General features: G+C 42.4%; 1 protein-coding gene across 3 annotated transcripts in view; it reads left to right on the forward strand.

Moving 5' to 3' along the window:
* SGMS2 (sphingomyelin synthase 2) overlaps positions 1 to 25,507 on the forward strand; it is an 85,982-nt gene extending 60,475 nt beyond the window's left edge. For all 3 annotated transcript variants that reach the window (XM_059376997.1, XM_059376987.1, XM_059377006.1), the window contains exons 2-6: positions 2,982 to 3,681; positions 7,939 to 8,056; positions 13,292 to 13,445; positions 18,692 to 18,858; positions 20,403 to 25,507. In XM_059376997.1, coding sequence (XP_059232980.1) covers positions 3,227 to 3,681; positions 7,939 to 8,056; positions 13,292 to 13,445; positions 18,692 to 18,858; positions 20,403 to 20,606 — 1,098 coding nt within the window. In that variant the 5' untranslated portion in view covers positions 2,982 to 3,226 and the 3' untranslated portion in view covers positions 20,607 to 25,507. The remainder of the gene's footprint in view (positions 1 to 2,981; positions 3,682 to 7,938; positions 8,057 to 13,291; positions 13,446 to 18,691; positions 18,859 to 20,402) is intronic.
* The last annotated feature ends 971 nt before the right edge of the window (positions 25,508 to 26,478 follow it).

Genomic DNA, 26,478 nt, shown 5'->3' on the forward strand with positions numbered 1-26,478 from the left:
TTTCAGAGTTTTGCACTTGCCTTCCAAGGAAGATTAGTCTATAGAGGTCTTTAACTTTTAAAATAGTCTCTAGATTAGCTTCTGATATTTTGCAATGTAAGAGGACTTGGAAAGCTTTTCATCTGCCCTTGTGCTCTGGCATTAGTACCCTTGACAGATAAACTGATGGGATTGCCATCCACTGAGAGAAACTCCTGTGGTATTTGTCACTTTCCCAGATACTTACTGGTAGGAAAGGATCACCATAGGAATGAATATGTTGTACTCATAATTTTTTTTTTTTTTTTTTACGATTTTATCTATTTACAAGTAGGCAGAGAGGGAGAGGCAGGCTCCATGCTGAGCAGAGAGCCTAATGCGGGGCTCAATCCCAGGACCCTGAGATCATGACCTAAGCTGAAGGCAGAGACTTTAACCCACTGAGCCACCCAGGCGCCCCAGTACTCGTCATCTTGATGACGATCATTGTGTCCTGAGATTGGTTGACACAGGGTGACTGTGCTCTGTGTATTCAGTCTTCTTAATGAGATCCCAAGGAAAATATCAATCTTACTACTAATGACGATAAATGGGCTTTGCATTCATGAAGTGCTCTTACTCCCGGGAGCACAAATCTCTTCATGATTAATTATTTCAGTCATCCTCACAGTTGTCCCATGAGGTGGGTGGCTGAGTGCTTCCTCTTAGGGGAAAAAAAAAAAACAGGTAACTAATTGGATTTTCTTCAATTCTACATTCTATGTTCTAGAACTGGGTAGCTACCTTATAAAAACCGCCAGTATGTCCCCCAGTGGACCTGGGCTTCAAAAATCTCAAGCTTCTTTGGCATACGAACACCAGGCTAGGAGCAGATGTGGAGTAGTAAAGTCGGAGGGAATTTTGATGAGTTTGGTAAGGTGCTCTGCGTGGATTAGCCTAAACTTGATGAAGAGATGCAATGGCTGACTTAGTGTTTGGGCATCTCTGGGTTAGAAGTGGCAATCCCTGGTGTCAGAGGTTTGTTTCTGCAATATCTTACTGAGGCACCTCTTCACTGTACTTACCCTTCCTACCACATTGTGTTGGGATCCTGCAAAGAATATCTGTCAGTCCTGGTCTCCCAAGAGGAGCACTGGTCCCTTCTCATCCTTCTCTAGCGTATTAGTGTCTGTGGCTTTGCACAGGGACCAGAGAAAGGTGTGATGTCTGCTTCTCAGAGATAATCTCTTAGCCCATCTCCATCCTCCAGTGACCCTCCATTGCTCCGCAGGTCGACTTTCATCGTGCTTCCACTTCCCCGAAAAAGGGCAGTGCCTCTCTGTGGACACATCCTGTCAGGGGAGCAGGGATCCAACTAAAACTACGTTTGGTTTGTTTGTGTTTTGTTTTGTTGGAAAATTTCTTTGAGAGACAAAAAAAGAAGAAGAGAGGGCGGGAAGGAGGGAGGAAGAATCACAAGCAAACTCCACTCTGAGTACGGAACTGGACTCGGGGCTCGGTCTCAGGCCCCCGCGTTCACGACCTGAGCTGAAACCAAGAGTTGGATGCTTAACCGGCTGTGCCACCCAGATGCCCCTAAAACTACATTTTTACATAGTGATCATTCCCCAGTAGTTTTTTGGTCACTTGCGTTCTGTCTCTTCAGTTAGACTACAAGCTCTTTGGATTGAAAGTTCAGGTCAGCCGTGTTTTTTAAGCTCTTTTTAATTGCCACCCCATTGCTCCCTCAGCTCTGGGGGGTTCAGGGGCACAAGAGACACTTGTGGTCACTCTGTTCGCTGTCCATCCTGTCAACAAATACTGCTTGTAGTTATTGAGTATGACATTTTAACTTTCCCCCTTTTTCTTTCATTAAAGAAAGGCTTACTTTTATTTTTTTACCCTCCCTCCCTATTTTTTCCTAAAGTTCCCCTGAAAGGGAGGCCTTTAAAATTATGCTTAAGTTGCACAGTGTACTCAGGGTGGGGACTAATTATGAGGTCTGGAAACTTCTTCAGGTGGCTGGGTTCTGCTGCAGGGACTAAAATACGGCTTTCCTAAATTGAGAACAGCTGGGGCTGTGTTACCGCCCAGTATAAAAGAGTTGGTGCTGGTGCTCTGTGTTGCAAAATCTTTGCTCTCTGTGGAGCCTGGGGAAGCTTGAGCCAAAGACACCCTCTCCTCCTCTGTGCCGTGGTGGTGAGTGCCGGGAGTGGGTCCTCTGGGCATCAGTTTCTGTTGCCTGGTAGATCTTGCGGTGGCTGTCCCGGAATGTTGTTCCTTTCTAATTTCCCATGCCAATCGTAGGATTTTACCCTTTGAGGAATAAGTAGAGTTCGTTCCCTCAATGAGACATCGCTAACACTTTCTTTTTTCTCTGTATTATTTTGAAGGCTGTCAGCTTTCCTAGTATAGAGTGTGTGGCTGTCTCTACCTATCAAAGGATAAACTGAGGCAATACCATTTAAGTGTCTTGAATGTGTGGCTCTTGAATCTGTTTTGAAAAGTAGTCACTTGAGAAGGCTCCAGTTTTTTTCAGGGGGAAATAAAAACGGACTTGACAAAGTGTTGATAAGTGTTATCCAGTGCACATGAGCAACTCATCCTAGTTTTGTGTTCTTCCAGGTTCATGGAAAGCAGCCGCCTTAGGAAAGAGTGATGTGATCTCTGGAGAGGTTCTAGCCTATTATGACTTCATGGTTAGCAACAAGTAATAGTGTCTGGTGAGGGGTTTGCAAAGTTGGGTCCTGACGTTTATTTAAAGAAATTTTAAAGGAATTGATGATTAAAATGTTCTTATTTATACCGACATCAGCTCAAAAAGAGACAAGAACTCCAAGATAAAACAACTCCATATTTTACAAATAAACTCCATCTCAACAATGTTAACCATGTTCTGACAATATATTTCCCAAGCAAATGGCTCTGGTATTTACTTCCTTATTTTAATAATGTTTTTGTTTGGATGGTTGACAATTGGAGAAGCGCAGTTTCTGAACATAGTTTTTGTTTTCTTTTTGCAGGTGGGATAGTAACACCTCTGGGAGAAAGAAAATTGGCTTCCTCTCTCAAAGGTGGTGAGTGGACTGCAGGCGGCTACATGGAGGGAACAGTGATCAGATGGTTCCCTTCTACGTTTTGTGCTAGGAAACAAAATCAGTTATAGGAATCCATGTTGATCTCTGAAGTAGAAGGATTTAGAAAAGTTAAGTTTGCACAAACACCAAGAACTTTCCCATCTCCTTTTTGATCTGAAGACTGGGGGACAATGGATATTATAGAGACAGCAAAACTCGAAGAACATATGGAAAATCAAACCAATGATCCCGCAAACACTTACACGAGACCTGCCGAGCCTGCCGAAGAGGAAAACAAAAATGGCAACAGTAAACCTAAGAGCTTATCCAATGGGTTGCGAAAGGGCACCAAAAAGTACCCAGACTATATCCAGATTGCTATGCCCACTGAATCCAGGAACAAATTCCCCCTGGAGTGGTGGAAAACGGGCATTGCCTTCGTGTACGCCCTCTTCAACCTCGTCCTAACCACCGTCATGATCACGGTTGTACACGAAAGGGTACCTCCCAAGGAGCTCAGCCCCCCGCTACCAGACAAGTTTTTTGATTACATTGATCGGGTAAAATGGGCATTTTCTGTATCAGAAATAAATGGGATTATATTATTTGGATTATGGATCACCCAGTGGCTGTTTCTGAGATACAAGTAAGTAGGCTTCCCCATTTGGGGGGGAGGTATTACCCTAAGTGTGTGTGTGAGGGGGTAGATGTGTAATTGAAATGGTCTTTCTCAGTTTTGTCTGATAAATTCAGTCCTATCCAGCCATTCAATGACAGGAAGCAACAGAAGGATCTCCCGTGTTGAATAAATAAGCATTTATTTTTTTTTTAAGATTTTATTTATTTGAGAGAGAGAGAGAGAGAGAGAGGTCACAGGTAGGCAGAGAGGCAGGCAGAGAGAGAGGGGGAAACAGGCTCCCACTGAGCAGAGAGCCTGATGCGGGCCTCGATCCCAGACCCTGAGATCATGACCTGAGCTGAAGGCAGAGGCTTAACCCACTGAGCCACCCAGGCACCCTAAATAAGAATTTATTGAGCAACAGTGTATGAGAGGTAACCATCAGGACATTCCAGATGTACTGTGGTTGGTGATTCAGAGTTGACAAATTTAAGGTGCAATCCAGGGTTTCAGGCTCCTTGGTGCTGTGGGATCTGTATGATAAATCAAGAGGCTTAGAAAGGAACAACATTCCCTTCATCATGCTTTTGTTATTTTAGGCTTTTAACAGGTGGGGAATGGAGTGGCTGGGAACTTTCCTCTGTTAACTCATAATGTGACGAGTGGATTGGTCTGTAGTCAATAGCATTCTGAGTTCACAAATTTTACATTTCTTTCCTGTTGCCTGTTGCCTGTTGGCAATCGAGTCAAGAGTTTAAGAAACTGCATTTAGGCATGGGTCCCCGCAGTTTGGGTTTTAGGTTTCTAAAGTAAGTGTGCTGTCCAGCTTCCCTGTGGCACCACAAAGGACCTCTTAGTTAACCGGTTTCGGTCTCCCTGTTTTGGAACAGGGGCAATCAGGAAGGAGTAAGGCCACACACTTTTGCTTTAAAGATGCTTAAAAATAGGACATAGCTCTGAAGTGGTTATTTTTGCTTCCCTGTGAGATCTGACTGCTAGTCCATAAAAACAAGGCCCCTCAATTCCTTTCCCATCTCATTTCTCCTTCAGATGTTTTTTTCTCTACTAAGATGCTAGCAATTAAATCACTAAAATATAAGTTAGATCGAAACATTGCCCATACGCGGAGGCTTTTGAAAATGTAATGTCTACTAACTCAGTCCATACTGTTCAAAATGGGATTTCTGCATTTGTGCCACAAGATCATATTTAGAAGAGAGAATTCATGCTCTACTGTTATTTCAGTTGTTTGTTGCTTCTAGAGTGGAATTCAATCTCTCTTTGGTCCAGAGTTCCGTAAATTCAAGTTTGCAGTTTGGAAAGCTTGTTCCGCAAACTGAAGTCATTCCTAAACATTTTCTTTCATGTGTGTTAGTAAAAGGCAGCTACCAACTGTCTTTTGCTAGAACCTTATGCTGCCAAAGTTGTTAAGCTGCAGTATGCTTTATGCCAAAAGCAAACAATAGATTTGTTGAACTTTAGCTAGTTTCTCTTTCTGTTGACACTTCTGTTGAAAATAAGAGTCTGCTTAAGCCAGAGGTGTTTGCTTTCTCCCTTAATTTAGATCTTTTTATTCATATATATGCATATATATGACTATATATATTCATATTCACATATTAATAGACATGCATGCATATATATATATGTATGTATGTATATGAAAAGAGACCTTTTCCAGGGTCTGGTAAGTAGCTGGCTTCTACTGTGCTTCAGAGCACAGTCTCAATTTATTTGAATCTTTATCTAGAAAGTTATGAGCTGCCTCTCCATGAGCACCTTGGGCTTTACCGTGTCAAAACTCGTGGGGGCGCCTGGGTGGCTCAATCAGTTAAGCGTCCGGCTGTTGATTCCAGCTCAGGTCATGATTCCAGGGTTATCAGATCAAGTCCTGGGTCTGGCTCTGCGCTGGGCGTGGAGCCTGCTTGAGATTCTCCCTCTCCCTCTGTCCATCCCCTCCCCGCCAAACAAACAAACTTGTGATCATATAGCTGGCCACGCATTGTGATGATATCCACTGTTTTGGTCTCAATTCGTCATCAGAAACTTGTTGGGGAAATCATACTTTTTCTTTTCTTTTTTCTTTCTTTCTTTCTTTTTTTTTTTTGCTTTTGAGGTAGAATTGTATCATTTCAGTAACTAATAGAATAATTTTTATAACTTGCTTTGAACATCCTAGCTGAGTAAGAAATCCTACTTGCTCTCTCTTATAAAAGCACCTTATAAAAAATCATTAGCAGTAGTTATTTTTCTAAATAAGGTTTCAGAGTGCACATTTTACCTTCTAAATTAATTTTCAGTTCTGAATACAGCTGAACTCAGAATGCTGGAATGAATATAATTGACTCATAATAATTCCTGCTTATTACTTCACCTTGTCTAACAGCGCGGAGCACACAGTTCAACACTCTTTTTGGGCCTGAGGTTGAAGCAAAGGGTGAATTGTTTTTCACTTAACCAAATGGAGAGACTTGGTCCTGATTATCAACCCTTTCCTTTTCAGTAGTAGAAAAGGCAGAGTTCATATAGCAAGCCTTTGAAAGAAATGTCCTTATACAAAATAAATACTTTCACCTAATAGTCTTTTTTTTTTAAGATTTTATTTATTTATTTGATAGAGAGATCACAAGCAGCGAGAGAGGGAGGGGGAAGCAGGCTCCCCACTGAGCAGAGAGCCCAATGTGGGACTCGATCCCAGGAACCTGGAATCATGACCTGAGCTGAAGGCAGAGGCTTTAACCCACTGAGCCACTCAGGCACACTATTAGTCTATTTTTTTTAAAGATTTTTATTTATTTGAGAGCGGAAGAGTGTATAAGAGTGCACAAAAGAGGGAAAGGGAGAATCAGACTCCCCATTAAGCAGGGAGCTCAACATGGGGCTCGATCCCAGGACCCCAAGATCGTGACCTGAACTAAAGGCAGACACTTAATCAACTGAGCCACCTAGGTGCCCCTCATTTAGTAGTCTAGATAGTCTTCTACTCTATATTTTGACCCCAGAAACCCTGGAATATTCTGAAAATAGCTACTGGAAACAAGCAACTAAATTTAGATTCATACATAATTCTGTAAATTAGAAGTCCCAGCAGTTACCTGAATTAGACTTTGATCCACGTCAGACCACAGTCTTGGAGAAAACTAAAAATATGCCACATGCCTGAAACCACCTAGTTTTCCAGAAGTCTTTGATTGGTATTAGTTTTGAAAGTGTGAGACGATGAAAGTGTGAGACCTGTAGGAATATAGTTTATGTGCTAGAAAAGTTACAGCTACCAATTCCAGGAGCTTTCAGGGCCCCCATCTCTGACTCCCCAGAACCCAGACTTTATAGACCCACCCCTAATTACACAGCAGAAAACAAGCTGTCATCTTCAGCTGGACATAAGGACACTCAGAACCCTCAAAGCCCATTCAGATAACCCATGGGGCCATGGCTCCAACAGGTAGAGGAGCCTATGTGTGCACAAAGTCAGACCTCCAGGAACCATTGCCTCGGAGTGAGGACTAAGGGGTACTGGACAGGTGCTAATGCTACTCTAAGACCACGGTCTCCACCAAAAAATAGAAAGTGTGAAAGTACTTGTGGGATTTTTTTTTTTTTTTTTGCTTTTTTTGATCCAGGTGGAGTAAGCTCAAGGTAAACAGATCAGCCTAGAGCTCACCGTTAAATGCCCACAAGGGTACTTCGGACAGTTTCAGAATCTAGTCCTCTGAAGGTCTATATAATCCCAGACAGAATAGTTCGTGCCCAAACTGTGAAAATACTTTTGGATGGTCTCCAAATAAACCTTGCTTATATAACTCAGGTTAAATTAGTTGCCCCATTTCCCTGTGTGTCCAATTATGTAATATCACCTTAGCTCATTACTGAATTCCTCTGCAACCGTGGCTCGTTTATACCTTTGATACATTCTCAAGAGAAGGTTTTATTCATGCAGTATGTTGACGGAAAACATAGACCAGTTCATTGAATTCTCTGGTGAAGAGCACTTTTTTTTAGGAGAGGTGGTTGTCTAGAACCTTCATCTGCTATACCTTCCCCACTCCGCACAGACATTCCTTTTGGGTCCTAACCCTCCCAGATTTTTTTCCAATAAGTGAACCTTCATTTCTGGAATGGTGGGTGGGCCGTTCACACGTAAGCCTGTGTGTGAGCTCTGAAGTGGGTCTGCTCGTGCCCACTCTGTAGTAATTCTGTATTCTCTTAAACGTCGTTTTGTGTTGCACTCTGAGCAGAAACCACGAGTCAACTTGCCTCTCCCTATCCCTGTTCTTCCTTCAGGTCAATTGTGGGACGCAGATTCTTTTTTATCATTGGGACTTTATACCTGTATCGCTGTATTACAATGTACGTCACCACTCTCCCTGTGCCCGGAATGCATTTCCAGTGTGCCCCAAAGGTAAGCGCCTCGGAGTTCTTCCAGAGAGAGGATGAAGAGAACACTTGCTGAACACCTGCTCGCTCTGTGGCAGGTTCTTTTAGATACTCATAGAGCTGGTTACTCCAGTCTGGTCCATTTCTTGTTTCTCTTTGGAGTTGGAGGGAAGACATTCCAGTGTGTTCACAAGACCTGTATCTTTGTGCATTAGAAATTCACTTGCTGCTAACTAAAAGTTACGGCAGGGTGTTCAACTCTGCTTTTTGGCCTTCCCATTTACTCATTCACGCACATCTTCATTCTGCAAATGTTAAAGCTGCTGCCGTGTACCAGGCCGGGCACTCTAGCCACAGCAGTGACCAAAGCAAAGTCGTTCTTCTTTGAGAGTTTATATTCTGTTGAGGGATGGCAGCCAAAAACCAAAGGCACCCCTTGTAACGTGATGATAAGTCAGGCACTATCAGATGAAGAACAGAAAAGGTAAGCCAGGGTAATTGGGACGCTGCGGGTAGGTACGACTTCAGAGACAGATCAGAAAGGCTTCTGTAGTAAGAAAGCCTTGGGGCAAGACACAACATGGCAAAGTGAGCCGTGTGGTTGGGTGACACCCCAGGTCACAGCGGACTCAAGAGATGGCAGGGGGCCCATGTGGCTGAGTGGAGGTGGGAAAGGTGGAGGTGGCCCAGTCCATGGATCCCCTAGGCCCTTTGTGGCCCACTGAAGTGAAGATAAGTCCTTCGATTCAGGATGCATTTGGAAGGTAAGACCAACAGGATGTGCTAATAGTCAGATATGAGTGTAACAGAAGCCAAGGAAGACCCCAAAGTTTTTAACACATGGAAAGACGGAGTGGCCTTTTGCTGGGACACACTTGGGAAAGAATACTGCAACTGTCTTGAGCAGGATTTACCGTCTCTCCAGGTAGAGTCATTTCTTGAGAGAAATGTTAATCATCTTAGACCCCAGGGTGCCCTGGCTTATAAAAAAATGGAAACTTACAAATCATGTGATTTCTGGACAAGGGAGTGAAATCCAACATCATATTTTACTGAACACTAAGCAGATGTCCAAGGTGGAAGGAAAAATAGAGTTGTTCTAAGAAGTCCACAGTCTCCCTCGCCAAATATAGGTGTGGTTTAGAGAAGCTATAATTTTCCAAAGCCATCAAAGCAGAAAGTATCTGTAATTAAAACAGTGTACATATTGAATTTAAACATTGGCCGATTTTTAGTGAAACTAATTTAAGGCATGGGAGAAGTTCAGAAACATAATAAACACTCCGAAGGGGGTTATTGCTATGCGTTAAATGAAGAAGCTAGCACAAAAAAGAAGGCAAGCCCATCCCAGTAATGGGTGAGGTTTGCAGAGATGAATTGCTGTGATTACAGAAAGAAAGCAAATTAAAGGTCACCCTCCCTGGAAGAGTTGCAATTTTCAGAAGCCACATCAGTACACGTATGACTGGCTAACCGAGCTACAAATACTCCCAGTGGAAGCCCTGGTGGCCTCCAGACTAGTCCGCCCCACATTCCGTTGTCAAGACCTCTTGCTGCTGCATAAGCAGGCTGGCTGTGGGTGTTTGAGTAAGGGTTCAGTAACAACGGACATGCAGATCACTTCGACTAGAGGTGATGCGGTGGTACAGGGCAGAAGTCAGGATTGCTTTCTAAATGTGGGCCAGCCACAGGCCTTGAGTGCTCAGATTTCTGCAGTTCCGAGGCGCCTAGGTCATCTACCTGCCTCCTCTGTTGCTGACTCAGTGGACTGCCCTCTGAGCCTGTGAGCGATGACGGGACCGCGTGTCTGGATACCACTCGCGGTGACGGGGGTTGGGGGGGGGGGGGTTGTCAGACATCGTCCTCACTGCTTAAAACAGCTTGTTCCTCGGTGGATACAGTCCCCACATGTGATTTCACAAGATTGGGGAAGCCCTCGGTCTTTGGCTCCCCCGCTGCCTTCTCCCTTATCTTTGCCTGGGGCTCCCTTTCAGGCTTTTGCTTACAGATGCTGTCAGCCCACCAGTCCGAGTTTTGGGTTGCAGTCACAAAAACCTGTGTTCGGAGAAGTGTATGTGAATACATTTTGGCCCCATTATTGGGATTTGCATGAAATGATGGAGCCTTTCCGACCCATTTTGCCACAGGCAAGAATGCTGGGCTGGGATAGCTCTAGTCCCTTCCCTGAGAAAGCTTTCCTGGCCATGGGTGCCCAGAGGACTGTTCTTCTGAACTAAAGGGACAATGCAGAGTGAGTTTTCTGGTTGGCACCAGCCAGTCTGGGCTCTCTTGTACTTTGTTGTGGGACATGGTGTGCAGCAGGGACAGATCCAGGAACCCTTTAGAGCACCGAGCTCTGTCTGCTCTGGGTGCTTGTGATCGACAATGCCTGTCCTCTTCAGTCATCTACGTCTTCTGTTCGTACCCAGTCAGGGCGTGGAATGGTGTCTGAGAAAATGAGGAAATTCCTAAGAACTAGAGTCTTAAGTGGTGAGTGATGCGGTCCCAGTGAACCAAAACAGAATTAGGAAAAAAAAAAAAAAAAAAAAACCCATTAACCCCAACTCTCACCCTTAGCCTCCTCCACTCTCCCCAGTTTTCTTTCTACCTCTTCACGCCCACTTTCTTGAGGTATTATTTAGCATTTACACGGAGCACAAATGGACATCTAGGATAGCAATGACAGGATCGAGGAATTATGAACTGCGAAAAGACAGAGCAAGAAGAGAGCATGCTTCGTCTGTTCTGTAAAGGCATAATGAATCCAGGGCTCTCAGACATCTCCATTCACCCTCGCTGCTGAAAGGAAGGGGGGAGACCATGTGTGGCAATAGCTCAGCCCCTGGTCTGCTGAGACCTTTGGGTCCATCTAATCTGGGGTCAAGGGACTGATGGCTTTACGTGTTTCTGCCCTTAGAGAATTAGAATACTGAGTTGGGATAGGTGAGCAGATTAAAAAAAAAAATATGTTAGAGTTTTGAAATGAAGAATGTGTCCTTTTAAACTGGGAACACAGGGGTTGGGCAGCATGTGTACTTTTTAATTTGATCTCTGTTAACGGTTGTTTGTACCAACCACGTGATGAGAAGTTCCTGAAGGACTGTGACTGATCCGATAAAGCTCGAGCTGGAGTCTGTCTTCCACCTCAAGGCGTGTCACATTATGTCATGTAGTTTGCAGTGCACCACCCTGAGGTTCACCTGGAGGGGGTCCTGCCACTCCATCAGCAGTGCTTCCTTTCCCCACGTGGGGATCCTCTGCTGCCTTCCAGATCCTATCTTTTCAAGGCAGGATCACCTGCTCCCTGGCATGTTGGTTTAAGGACTCTCAAGTCTTTTCTTTTTTTTTTTTTTTTTAAAGGTTTTATTTATCCATTAGAGAGAGAGAGAGCCAGAGCAGAGGGGATCAACAGAGGGAGAGGGAGAAGCAGGCTCCCCACTGAAAGGGAGCCAGATGTGGGATTTGATCCTAGAACCCTGGGATCATGACCTGAGCTTAATAGCTGCTTAACAGTTTGAACAGCCCGGGCACCCCAAGGACTATGAAGTCTTGATAAAATATCTATGTTCTGGTTTTGCCACCTGTGCTAGGCCTAAGCAAACTTTTGAAAAAAGTCACCTCTCACCTTACCATCTAATCCTGGTTTACGGCATTTTCTCTTGCAGAGCCTTATTCTCAACTATCAACCAATCACAGTGTGTTTGCCTTTTTTTTTTTTTAAAGATTTTATTTTTATTTATTTGAGAGAGAGACCGTGAGAGAGAACATGAGCAAGGAGAAGGTCAGAGGGAGAAGCAGACTCCCCATGGAGCTGGGAGCCCGATGCGGGACTCGATCCCGGGACTCCAGGATCATGACCTGAGCCGAAGGCAGTCGTCCAACCAACTGAGCCACCCAGGCGCCCTGTGTTTGCCTTTTTATGTGGGTCATCTGAATACCAGAAAGCTTTCCAGATCCATATGATTTTTTTTTTTTTTTTAATCAGGAAGGTTCTAAGGTCCCCAGGAGTGATGTTTTCGGCAGGGAATCCTGCCCCGATTCCTGTCCTGCTGGGTAGGATGGTTTTCCAGTTGCCTCAGAGGCTAACTGAATTTCTCTACTCTCGGACCCTCCTCCCATCTACCCGTAGGCATCTACCTTCCTTCACTCCCTTGTATCTCCTTGAGCTTCTGCCTGTTTTCAGCACCTGTTAAACCACCACCAAGGCTGGACTGGCCATGCTTCAGGGGCCAGTTGCCTAAAGGGTCATCAATGAGTATAAAAGGTAGCATGTCCTAGAACTGGCCCCTTAGGTCCCCAATGACTAGTTATTAGTGGTCTTTCTGTATTTCTCTTTTCATGTGTACTGTTACCCGAATATATTTCTGAGGATTATTCTTTGATTTTCTACACCTGCTCACCTGATAGTAGATTGATCTGAAACCTTCTTTCTGGCTCCCAAGCATTTCAGTATTCCAGTTTTCCATGCCTACCATTTTGACCCACTTCATCTCCTACTCCTTCCTATATGCTTCAGTTTTAATGGGAGATAAACTTTTGGCTATTGAGTCAAACTCCTGTCCTAGCCCATCATTCTTTCCTGTGTCATCATGGTGGCTTCTAGGGGCTTCTGTACCACTGTCCACCCGAGCGCTCCTCTGACCCTCTGCAACAACAGATTATTTCCTTAGGGGATGTTTTTCCTGACCAAAGCTACTCACTTTTAAAGCTGCCAATACATCTCTAATGCACCATTTGCAAACCTATTTGAATTATGTAATGTGTTGCAGCTCCCCTTCTTAACTGTAAATGTCTTGATCAGATATTAATACAGCTCTATGCACACTTTAGGCTGCCCACTTAACACAAGGTCCCCAAACACACTTTAGAATATTAGTAATGTGGTATTCAGCTGAATCAAATATTAACCATCCAAAACCCGACTTCCCCCTACAAAGAGGAAAGAAAGTAGCTTTGATCTTTTTAGTGCATAGCTGTGGTGAAGTCATTGGTTATTAATATTTTTAAAAGCTTTGCCCAAGGACACACCACCACCGAAACATATTATTAGTAACATACTGAATAATTGAAAACGTGTCACTAAAACTCGCCAGTACAACAAATAAAACTGAATTTGAGGATCTTCCCCCTTGGCTCCTTTTTGACTTTTTAAGTTAAAAGGGAAAAAAGCACAACCTTTTTTTTCTAAGTATCACACAAATTAGGTTGAAGTGTGATTTTGCTGGCTCGTAAATTTTCTTCCTGATCTTGTGTCTTTCAGCTCAATGGAGACTCGCAGGCAAAAATACAACGAATTCTACGATTGATTTCCGGTGGTGGGCTGTCCATAACTGGATCCCATATCTTGTGCGGAGACTTCCTCTTCAGCGGTCACACCGTTATGCTGACACTTACTTATTTGTTCATCAAAGAATGTGAGTTACTAACTCCTTCCCACTCTGTTGACTACTGTCATGGGAGGGATCCCAAAGCCTGGAAACTGATGGGAACCCTTGTTCCATTAGGATGGCTAGCTATGAAAGAGACACATATGCACCTGTGTGTATGTGCTTATTTAAATCATTTCAACTAGCCCTATGTGATTTGGACACTGGAGGCTTAAAACCTGGATTCCCTAACATTTAGCATGCCGCCACAATGTCTCTCTCCCTCGTCTTCTCAAAGTATGAAAAGTTATTATAATGTTGCAACTAAGAAAAAGTATTGGGCTTATTGCAAAAAGAATCAGTGCACTGGAAATGTAAATGACTTACGAGTGAAAATTCCATTGTATGGAACGTCCGTTCCATCATTACAAATAATTTAATGTTTTCCCCCTTTTTAGATGTTTTCTTGTCCCATTCCAGTGTCACCATTTTCCAGCTGAGTTCTATGATTTAGTAGGCATCTTTTTTTTTAAGATTTTGTTTATTTATTTGACAGACTTATTTATTTGTTTATTTATTTATTTTTAATTTTTTTTAATTTTTTATTTTTCATAAACATATATTTTTATCCCCAGGGGTACAGGTCTGTGAATCACCAGGTTTACACACTTCACAGCACTCACCAAAGCACATACCCTCCGCCAATGTCCATAATCCCACCCCCTTCTCCCAAGAAGAATATTTATTTATTTATTTATTATTTGACACAAGTAGGCAGAGAGGCAGACAGAGAGAGGAAGGGAAGCAGGTTCTCCACTGAGCAGAGAGCCTGATGCGGGGCTCGATCCCAGCACCCTGGGATCATGACCCAAGCTGAAGGCAGAGGCTTTGACCCACTGAGCCACCCAGGTGTCCTGATTTAGTAGGCATCTTTAAGGAACATTTTGCTAGTATTGATCATTTCTTTGTACAAAACAACAGTGTAGATAAGAATGTAAAGTGTCTTTCCATAATAATACACTTAATTCCTATTCTACAAAATCCTTGTGTATACTGTCAGCTTTCAGGGCTGATATAAGATCTCCTTCATTGTGGCCTCTGTATTTTAGTCACCAGGCAGATCCCCTTGTTGTTGATTTCTGATGCTTGATTTAATTAGACCCATTATCTCAAAGCCCTTTCAAAGTGAGTGATACTTTTTCCTTGCAACACTGGTCAGGTTAACCTTCCCCTTTAGTTTCAGGACCCTCTCCAGTGTTTCTTAGAGCTTCATCTCAACTTTCTTCACTTACGCAGCATTGTAAGGAAGTCTTCTGGCAAAGACCAGCAGAAGGATGCTTCCCCATTTTTTGTCCTGCTTCCACTCTCTCTTGGCGGCCTGTCATTAATCCAAACAGGTTCAGCCTCGCCCAGTGGCAGTGTGGATTCAGAGTTTATCTGTTAGTGGTGAAGAAGGAAGTTATTTTTTGGGGGGGTGGTTTAGGTTTTTGTATTTATTTGACAGAGAGAGAGAGATCACAAGTAGGCAGAGCAGCAGACAGACGGGGGGCGGGGGGGAAGCAGGCTCCCTGCTGAGCAGAGAACCCGATGCAGGGCTCGATCCCAGGACCCTGAGCCATAGGGAGAGGCTTAACCCACTGAGCCACCCAGGAGCCGCTAGAAAGGAGCTCTTGTCCTTTAGGTTTCCTGGGGTTTTTTTAGGTTTAAGTTCTGTTTTGAGAGTATTATGACAAAGAACTGAGGTTCTTTACAGTAGATAAACTGAAGTCTTTTTTTGGTAAGAATTGTGTAGCTTCTGAGTTGTTTCCTTTGTAAATGCCACTCGCCCACTTGGGGTACAGAGAGTAGCATGTTAAGTGCACAGCATCCGTCACATCTGTTTTATGGCAGAGGGCATTCTGGAACTTTCCCCTTATTTCTGCCTTCACCCTCACGCTGTGGGAGGTGGTAATGGGAAGAAACTTGAGTCTGTTTCTGCACCAAAATCAGGGGGTTGTCTCTTCCTTAAGTGTTAGTCACTACATGTCTAAGTCCTGGTTACTGGTTCTGATGAGCTAATAGAGTGATCTGTGTCATTTATGATTCTAACTCTAACTTTTGTTGGAAAAAGTTCCAGCGGTATGTAAGATCCGTTATTTGCCAGTGCAGAGGTGTTTTGGAGTTGTAGAAGGTTCTCTCTAATCTGAAAATCATAGGAAACTTGCAGAAGAAGATGAGGCTGAAGATGGGGAAGAATTTTGTGTTGGAGCAAAGCCCTTGTGGGTTCAAAGTAACGAAGAGAACCACCCCAGAAGACCGAGGACCAATTGTATAAAATAACCAAAGACCAAGGGCTGTTGTCAGCAATAGCAAAGAAACCTAATACTCTGCGCCAGGCACTATTCTAAGTCCTGGATGCAAAGTAACTCACTCACCCCTGCAGCCACCCCAAGAGAGAAGCCCTGTTTCCCCATTTTTCAGAGGAGAACTTAAACATCAAGAGAAGGACTTCCCACGGTCCCCAGTTGGTAACTGGAGGACGGGATGTTCCAACTCAACCAGGCTGACCCCAGAGGTTGTGCTGTTAGTTTCTTGGCTCTGTTTAGAATATTGGGGAACCCAAGTTGTCTGAGCTTTTAAAATTGCTAAGGAATTGTCTGGGTCTCTTGCTGATGATCTTTCTTTTACTTTAGAGCAATAGCAATGCAGTGTGTAGAGAGATTTTCTTTCCCTGGGATGATGTTGGCTTGAGGTTTTTAAAACTTGTGTAAGTTTACAGACAGCTGTGAAGGAATTACGTTCTGCTTTTTCTAATTTTTGGTGAGAAATGAAATGACAGATCTGTGATGCTTAATACAAACCTGGCTCTAGAGTCGATTCTGCCGATGAACAGAGCATTCCATGTGTGTGCTTGTTTCCTGTGCAACTAGGAAAAACCATCACCTTCTAAATGATACCATGTGTTGTCGTTCGGAGTAAGCAGTGCTCCCAGTGGCTTCTTTGAGCAGTCTGCTTCTAGAATTCGATGCATCTTTCCTATGTTTTTTGTTGTCCCGCCTTTTGATCTGTTTGGTCTCTTTCCTTGTTTGCTTGGTTGTCACGAGTAGATTTTGAATGGCGTCAAGAGAATAGATGAAAACCTGGAACCCAGGACCATTTTTATGGGCTTTCCACAGTTATGTAAATATTATCACTGGGGCCTGGGTTCCTTATAAAATTAGCCTGAAGAAGTCAGCCCTAGTGGTTAGAACAAAATGTCTTGCTAGGAAAGGGGGAAAGTTTTCTTTTCTTTCTTCTTTTTTTTTTTTTAACCTTGCTACTACAGAAAACCCATTGTCTGTATATGATTATTCAATGACAGCTAGGGCTAGGATCCCACACAGACAAGTGGATTAATATTTGTATCACTATATTTCAGCTCTGTGTTCTTCCTTTGTAAGAATGGGAAAGCAGAAAGGGGTTACCATTTTCCCATTTCTATTTCAAGATAATTTATACTAAATCTTTTCTTCGGGTCAGCCACTGTGCTCAGTTAGTGAGCCGTGGTCCCAATGTGACTGCATAACTGGGAACACATTTCTGAGGAAGAGCAGCAGTAGTATTTCCAGCCCTTCCTGAAACTTCGTTCTTAATTCCACAAGCAGTAAAATGACCGTTCAGCCCACCCCTTCACTCCTTGTCTGCTTCATCTTTGCTTCTTGAGGATCACAAAGGCAAAATGGTCCTGGCTTGCCCAGTCAGTTCCCAGTTCTAAGGCAGTAAGTACCAGGTGACCTATCAGTAGAGGAAGCTGGGTGGGTGGGAGACCTTGGGGAAGGGGTGGAGTTGGGAATTCTAAAGAAGGCACAGTTAGGGAAGGCTCCAGATTTCTAAATAGTGGCTCCATTTTGAGTATTCTCTGCCTAACACAACAGTTGTGGGGCCTGGATCTGGCCACCTGGGGCCATAAAGAGTAAGGCCTCTTCCAGCTTTAAAACTCTAGGAGTCTGTCGGTTATGTGCTAGAACTTAGAGGCAGGATGAACCAACTGAGAAGGAATAAGAAACGCCTTCAAAATGGAAAAATCAGTCTTCCAGTTGCAAATACAGGCTTATTATCTTTCTGTCCCACTTGGGACCAAAATTGTTTTTCATTTGAACGATACCTGATTTGGTATTTCCTCCGAACTCCTGGAAATGGACCCTCTTGGTCTTCGACCATAGTTCTGCACTTAGAAATAAATGTCACTATGAATAGAGACACAGGTAAATAGAAAATGAATCTGTTTGTGAGAGTATTAACATTGTGAGCCAATAAGGCTTTAAAATAGAAAAAAAAAGAGGGGGGGTGATGCCTGGGTGGTTCCGTCGTTAAGCCTCTGCCTTTGACTCAGGTCATGATGCCAGGGTCCTGGGATTGAGTCCTGGGATTGCTGAGCAGGAAGCCTGCTTTTCCTTTTCCCACTCCCCCTGCTTGTGTTCCCCTCTCTCTCTGTGTCTCTCTCTGTCAAATAAATAAATAAAATCTTTAAAATAAAATGAAATAAAGGAAACCACTGTTAAAGAAAAGAGAAAGATATTGGCAATGAACCAGAGGTTGCGTCTCCACCTGTGTGGCCTTGGCACCTGTGGGGGCAAGCTGTGGGCCTGATCCTGTCTCACCTGATGCGTGCTCTGGTTCTCTCTTACAGCCGATCAATAGGATGACCTTCTTAGTGGACTCACTAGGAAGGCTAAAATCCACAAGTGAATGAGCCAGGATCCTAAGCTTTATATAGGGAACGTTTATAGTTGCTATTAGCAGTAACAGTATAAAACTGCTGAGAAGCAAAATATTGCTAGCCGAATGCTGTTTTTCTCCCTCTGGAGAAGTCAGAGTAAGTTTCTGTTCAACCTGAAATGACTCTTGCTTTCTCATTTTCCTCCATATTTCCCTTGACAGCTGCCCTTGCTTTTGACCCCTACTGCTCTTCTTCCCAGTGGGATCCCTTCCATGAGCCGGTATGAGCCAGTTCCAACCACCCTAATAAACAACTCTGCTCTCTTCCTTATGGAATGGCTTAGCAGTGGGCAAGGTCTAGGATGTCTAGAGAAGGACTGTTCCCCAGTGAATGACTGTTTCACCTGCCACCAGGGGTCTTGCTCCTGCTCCCTCCCTGTCTCTGTAAATCCTGAGGGGTTGACAGTGACTGTCTGGGGGGTTAATCTGTTTCCTTCTCCCGCTGACTTCCTGACCTTAGATTGTTCTACTTAAAGTCATTAGCGTAGATGGTAATCAGTAATCGTTCAATTCATCTCTGGGAATCCCATTAACGCTATGCCTTTTCTACCATCTAGATTCGCCTCGTCACTTCTGGTGGTATCATTTAATCTGCTGGCTGCTGAGCGCTGCTGGGATCATCTGCATCCTTGTAGCTCATGAACACTATACTGTTGATGTGATCATTGCTTATTACATTACAACACGGCTGTTTTGGTGGTACCATTCAATGGCCAATGAAAAGGTGAGAGCAGTGAAGTCATCCCTGGGTAATTTCTTTCCTTTCAGTGCAGTGGCCCTTTTTTCATACAGCGGGGGTTCAGATAGCTTTGTGGGGATGACCATGGGGTGGCCACTCACATGCGTGGTCTGGGTCAGTTCACCAAAATGTGTGACTCATGATGGCCTCTTCAACCAAGTCATGTCACAAATATAAATGACATTTAAGGACCAAAGTTCTGTAAAATTATAGAGCACAGTGTTTTCCTCATTTGACTAATCAGTACTAGAACTGAAGAAGTATAAATGCTAACTTGAAATACGGGAACCGTCTCTCTAGAAGCATTGTGGTGCAGCTCAGTAAGACGTGCTCCCTGCCCTCAAAGAGCCTAATTTTGAGGAAAAGAACAGCAATTATTTTTAAACTTCAGGCAAAATAAGTAGTCTGTGGATTCCTGGATTTAGTATATCTTTTGGTGATATGGGGCTCTCTGGCCTCCCTTCTTATACTTCCTTATTTGTTACTGTTGCCTTCTGTCCCCAGACAACCTTGTCTTTGCTTCTGCTGCTCATGCTGTAAGAGCGAACTGAAAGGCTGTGCCTTCTGGGAAGACTCCCTAACTCCCGCTCTCTTCCTGTCATCCCAGGGTGGGATGGTTCCTCCTCTTCTCTGTGTTTTCCTAGTCGAGGGGTGTGTGTGTGTGTGCCTGGTGTCAGAGAGTGAGCCTGTGTAGCACGATTTTTCTTGGGATAGTCTCGCCATGTTGTCCAGTGCATACAGTTTGTGAACAGATATCATCTGTAAAGGGTCTAATTCCAGCTTTCATTTAGTGGTATCCACGGATAGATGCCCTCCCAGTGGGTAGACCCCTCCCATTTTGTAGACTCCCGTTTCCGCCTTCCTCCTTACACTTACATCTGGGTGTCTCCTGACACCATCCACCTGAAACCTTCACCTTTCACCTTGAATCTGCTCTGCCCTGTGAGCGTGCCTTTCACCCCTCCACCTTCCTCAGCCTCCTGCTCACGAGTTCTGAGATCAGGTGCTCCTGGCCGACCAGCACATCCATGCCTGAGTCTCTTACTAGGATTGCAGGCAGAAGAATTTACATGAGCTGGAAAGGGGCCTGGGACCAGAAACGTGTCAGAATCAGGGAAAAGACACAAAAACAATTACTGCCAGGATGAATGGGTGGCTCAGTTTAAGGTTAAGCAGCTGCCTTCAGCTCAGGTCATGATCTCAGGGTCCTGGGACTGAGTCCCGCAGGACTGAGCCTGCTTCTCCCTCTGCCTCCTGCTACCCCTGCTTGTGTGCTCCATGTCTCTGTGTGTCTCACCCTCACTTTCTCTCTCTGTCATATAAATAAATAAAATCTTTAAAAAACCCAAACAAACAAAACAAAGACACTTACTGCCTCGTGATCCTGATTCCTCTGCTTTCTCTGTTACGGGACAATGAACGACAAGTTAATTAAGAAAAAAGGTAGGATGCAAATGATGAAAAATAGGGTCTCATTTTCCTTCTTCTTTTTTTTTTTTTTTTTTTTTTTTTTTTTTAACTATTTGCAGAACTTGAAGGTCTCTTCACAGACTAATTTCTTGTCCCGAGCCTGGTGGTTCCCCATCTTTTATTTTTTCGAGAAAAACGTACAAGGCTCAATTCCTTGCTGCTTCTCCTGGCCGCTCTCCTGGCCCCCTGGCTGCTTTAAGTCTTCATGCAAAAAGTATTCCCGGGTTCAGAAGATTGGCGAAGATAATGAGAAATCTACCTGAGGAGCAAAAACAAAGGCATCAGCTCTTAAACCAAAAGAGTTAACGCTGTTACCAAAGGTATAGTTTTGGGTTTTTATTTTAGAAGAACTGACTGGTAAATGAAGAAGTGGACCAAATTCCATGTAAATGATTAGAGAGATGAACGAAGTATTACCCTTTGACTGTTTTTTTATTCATCCTGAGAAAGGCATATTCTCCTGCAGCTCTTCCTTCATTGGTGACAAGCCCCCAAACTGGGATTTTATTAATGAGCTTTTTAAAGAGGTGCCAAAGAACCTACTCTTCCTTCTCCTTATACTTTAGTCACTAAAGCCCTCTACAGAATTTTTTCAGGATTCTTTTTTTTTTTTTTTTTTTGCCTCCGAGGTCAGAAGAATTTGTTAATGTTTTAAATAAAATGTCTGGATACATACAGCTACTGTGTAAATAGAATAACCTCATGTTGAGAGTGGTTTTAGCATTAGGCTTTTTAAGGAGGGGAAGATCTGTCATAAGTGAACTTGAGGTGAACTTCGTTTCCACCTTGTCCTGGGGAAGGTCAAGGTCAGGTCTGGGAATGTGCACCTGCTGCTACCACCCACTGCACCAAGTATCACTTTTACTTTTTTTGTAAACTGATAATTTTATAAAAAGAAAGAAAAGTGATCTATTGTGGAAGAATTTGACCCATCTCACAGCTTTTATGTGTGTGTAAATATTCTGCTTTAAAATCTCTATGACAGGGCGCCTGGGTGGCTCAGTGGGTTAAGCCGCTGCCTTCGGCTCAGGTCATGATCTCAGGGTCCTGGGATCGAGGCCCGCATCGGGCTCTCTGCTCAGCAGGGAGCCTGCTTCCTCCTCTCTCTCTCTGCCTGCCTCTCTGCCTACTTGTGATCTCTCTCTGTCAAATAAATAAATAAAATCTTTAAAAAAAAAAAAAATCTCTATGACAGATACACAGGAAACAGAGAGCTATTTCTGTTAAATGAGTGGTCTTTGTGCACACATGTGTGTGCTCTCTGCCTGGTAAATTTCCATCCGTCCCCCTGCCCCAGGGCAGACAGCTGCTCCAGCATAGGCTAAAAACATGTGTGTATGTGAACGGAGACTTGTGCCACTTGAGGGCCAAGCTGGCATTTCTCTCCCATCCTACCCTGTGTGAGATGTTCTAGATGTTCTAGAGCTGCTCACTGGAACTCAGAAATGCAGTTGGTCACGTTTCACTGAAAACTCTTTCTTCTTAGGTACATTGTACTTTCTGGAAAAACCAAGATAGAGTCTAAAAGTGTCGTGTATCCTTGCTTTTTAGCAAGAGACTCAGCTTCCTATAAACTGGTCCTAAGGACATATGCTACAATTGAGTAATTTTACTTTGAACCTGAAATTATACCACGGTGCTGTATATAATCTACTGTTGGAATCAGTCTGTTAGACAGGGACAGTGACCCAGTAAAGGGGGATCTTCGTTTCTAAAGTTCTTTGAGGTGATGCAAAAAGAAGATGGGTTTTTAAAAATTGAATCAGATTAATGCTGTCAGAGTTGGTTCATTTCTTTTCTTTTCTTTTTTTTTTTAAGATTTTATTTATTTATTTGACAGGCAGACAGCAAGAGAGGGAACCCAAGCAGAGGGAGGGGGAAAGGGAGAATCAGGCTTCTGGCTGAGCAGGGAGCCTGATGCAGGGCTTAGTCTCAGGACCCTGAGATCATGACCTGAGCTGAAGGCAGACGTTTAACGACTGAGCCACCCAGGTACTCCCAAGTTGGTCCATTTCTTGAGCCTTCTAGTAACTCCAAAACAAGATTTGTGGTTACAGAAGTATCAACACTAAATCAGAAGACAGGCCAATGAGGTGTGGAAGGGGCAGTTACATTTAAATCGAAGATAAAAATTTCCCTCCCCATAGGAATGAAATATACCTTTGAATTTGCCATTATAAACTAGTTTGCCATGATTTGGTATACAAAATTGACCTTCAGATTGCTTGAGAGAAGCACAATACAAATCTTTTCAGAAGGGTCATTATTTTTGGTGCTAAAATTCTGTGTCTATATTCAGTACATCTCTTTCTCTGAGTAGCAGAAGAATCACTAAAGGAAAGGTAGTTGAATTCAAAGGCAGGAAAAGAATATTTAAAACAAGAATGGAAATCCTGAATATCCTTGTCAGGCTTTGAAATGCAAGGAGTTTTCTGGTATTTGTTATTAAATAAACCAATAAGAAACTATAGCTTACTGATGTGCTTAAGCCAGAATTCTTTCATTTGCTAAACATTGACACTTGTGATATGTAAGGTGTCAAGCTTTAAACACTGAATTTCCATTCCTGCTGTCCAATTATGAAGAAAAGCATCTGACACTGAAGCCTGGGTTTTGTGCTCCTGAACTTGATCTATTCCTTGAGCATCTAATTCCTAACCTTATAGACCTGAGAGCCTTATTCAGCAGTGTCTTGGATAACCTAATTTTCTTCAAGTTTAATAAGGAAAAGTATTTAAGATTTTAAAATCATGATGTGTTGATTGTTGGAGAACCTTGAAACAATAAACCTTGGATTTTCATCGAGTGATGCAGTTTTTAAAAAAAAAAAAAATACCATCACCTTTTAAAGAACTTTAAAAACCTCTCTGACCTCACATGTTCCTTACATGTAGGTGTCACAGGTGTCTAATAGACACCAAGGAAGCATATGATTTGAAAAGAAGGAGGGAAAATATCAAAGTTTCAAGATGGAAAAATGAAGGAAATACAGAAACTCATTTACATTTAGCAAAGCAAACTTGAGGCTTAACCTAATATGCTCCTTTGGGATAGAAAAACAGTTATGATCTTGCCTTTGAAATGGTCAGTTTTTGGAGCTCCTTTTCCTTGATAATTGCAATGTGAGATCTTATCCATTATCCTTGTTTTTGTACACCAGTAGTCCCCTTCAAAGCTTTTCTTGGGATTGAGTCCTTCTGTGCAATATCGATAACATAGAATTCCCATAAATTATGGCATATTTTTTCTAAATTCTTTCAGATGGAAATTCAGATTCTATTTTTTGAGCTCCTCCTAAGCTCTGAAAATAAAGCATTGCTCCTGATTCCACCCAGAGTGATTTTAAATTTCTTACTTAATTTACTGGCATCTTGGGAAAAAGTTGTGCTGAGTAAAGAAGGCCTGATTGGAGCGAGCCTGAGCCCCTGGTCTGGTGTAAGGGGGACCTTGCCTAAGGTTCTTTGCTGTGTAGCAGTGCCCCCTAGTGGATAAATGTTATATGACTTGGAACGCAGACTTGCCACTTATTTAAAGTTTCTATTTTCAAGTTTTTAAAAGGCATTGGTGGTAGTGGTGTTGTTTTGTCTTGTTTTGTTTTCGCCAATAATCTGAAAGCACCATGCAAAAGGGATTGTTTTAAAGGTCTTTTCAACCTTTCCCAAAGGGAAAATGTGCTTAGATCCCAGGGAGTTGCAATTCTAATCCTTGGTCCATTCGATCAAAGAAAATTTGCAGACCATTTTACCTCTCTTTATCACAATCATTAATGTCTCCCTTTATAACTACCTATACTTTGTTTACTCTGAAACACCAGGCTGGCAGTCTTTCTTATTTTGTATTTGTATTTTATTTTTACATGCTAGACCTCAAGCAGCTTCTTTTTTAATTAGAAGTTCACATCTTGTTTCTTCAATATTTTAAGCATTTCCTTATTATTTGTTTGTCATTTTTGTTTTGCACTGTAGAACTCTTTAAAACTTTAAGCCGGTTCTAACCTACTCACTTCTGTACTGCAAGGAAGTGTGAGAAGGAATTTATTGATAAATGAGCTTACAAGTTTTAAATTGAGCATGTTATAAGTAATATGCCATGTGATGAAGGCTTTTCTATTTGTATGTATAAAGATTTCTGGTATTTTTTTTTTAATGTCATTGTGTTGCAATAATTTAACTTCTTTGGCTTACTTGCTAAGAATATTTCTATTAAGAAGTGCTCTTGACTTCAATACCTAAACACTGAAAATCATGTCAAAGGTACCCAAAGATAAGTTTTTATACAGATACACACCTTATAAGTTCTGATTTATTTTATTACTCATTAACCTAACTATGTGGTGTTCTAAATGAATCATGAATGAGAATAGTTCTTTATTATGGAATTATTGAAAACTGTCCTTTAAGAGAAAAAAAAAGAAAGAAACTGTAAACATAAGCTAATGTAGTTGCCAAGTTGGAATTCATTATTTAATTTACCTCCTATGCAATGATGCTGCAAAAATGTATGGTTATGTTACAGTATATTCATAAAAGAAATATCATTATAAGGTGTGAGAGCTAGCCAGTTGCATTCTTTCAGAAATTTACTGTACTGTTTCAATGTGTTAAGTGCCTTGTTGTAAAGTAAAATATTAAGTCTAGAATTCATTATTTTCTTGACATATTTTTCATTATAATATATACTGTATGCTATTGTAATAGTTTTATTAAATGCTTATATTTTAATCAAACATGTAAATTTCAGAAGCTCTTTTCTCCTACCCCCAGTCAGTACCTTAATCATTTGTCTCTCCTATGGGATTTGCGTTCAGGTTTGTTGTTGTAATTGCTGTTGCTGTTTTTTAAAGAGGATATTATCTTTGTTGAGAAATGTTTCCCGTGCTTGTGCTTCTGTGTTCATAAAAACATTTCAGGAGGAATTTAGGAGTGGAACTAGAGTTTATACTTCTAAAAATGCCGTTTTACATTTACATTTTAAGTGCCTAATTGTTAAAAACTAATTTATGTTTCTACTCTAAAGAGGATATGTGTACTTGGTTTCTAATCTCCTTGGCTTTGCTTTAGAAAAAAAAAAAAAAAAAGAAGAAGAAGCAAAAAAGAAAAAGCAAGAGCCTATACTTTGTATTTACAAATAAACCACAGTGACATCAACAGTCTTTTCAAAATTAGTATTACTGTTTCTTTCTACTTAAAAAAATGTGTTTTCTTTAAAGGTTTTAAATTTTTGTTTGGTTTTAAGTACTTATTAAAACCCCAAGAGGATTATTTTCTCCAAGCACTATTTAAAAAATAAGGTGATAACCTTCAATTAATAGAACTTAAGTAGACTGGAATGTGTTATTTTTCCCACCCTTGAGCTTAAGGCGAAAAATAATTCAGAGCAATGTAAGGTCATTCGTGGAGAAGTAAAAAAAAAAAATCCACTACACACTCCATGATTCTGATTTCCACTGTTTGCAAAAGAACAAAATCATTCATTCTTGAAGGAAAGCAGAGTCCTTCCTGTTCCTCAGTTGTGAAAGAAATGGTGGCATCTTGGGTTCCCTAAATGGGGCACTGGGGTGATGTCCTCTCCTAGACTTGGCAACTGTCACTGCCTCAGATGGCAGCAAGTTGTTTCCGGAGCCAGGAGGAAAGATGAATGCTTGACCCCCGCAAGGACAGACTTAGTAAAGGTGGTTCAGTGAGGCCAGGGAAGTAGGATCTTACAGTTCAAAGGTTAAGGTGTTGGATACAGGTCACATTTTTTCTTTAGATGATCTGAACACGGTACAGATGGGAATAGTCTTTCTGCCACCCACATCCAAGCCTTGGATGGATGGAAAGCTCGTTTCACTGATGATCCCATTTTCCCGCGTGGAACATTGGCGGGTTTCATTGGCCACGAGCTCAAAGACTGCCCTCGTCTAGAAGGCATTACACAAGGAACGGCTGCCCTGCTCTGTAAACCTTGACATGTAACATTTCCTTTGCTTCTAATGGATGAGACTTCCAGAAGCAGAATACTGGATTACTCACTAATGTCCGTTAGAATAGGAATGGATTGTGGGCTACTGTGTGTCTGTGTCATGCAGATTTAATTCCTGTGCAGCACCTGTAATGAGGCATAACATTTTAGTTATTTTATGCTTGACATACA

This window comes from Mustela nigripes, chromosome 1 (assembly GCF_022355385.1).
Source record: "Mustela nigripes isolate SB6536 chromosome 1, MUSNIG.SB6536, whole genome shotgun sequence".
NCBI classification, from domain to species: Eukaryota; Metazoa; Chordata; class Mammalia; order Carnivora; family Mustelidae; genus Mustela; species Mustela nigripes.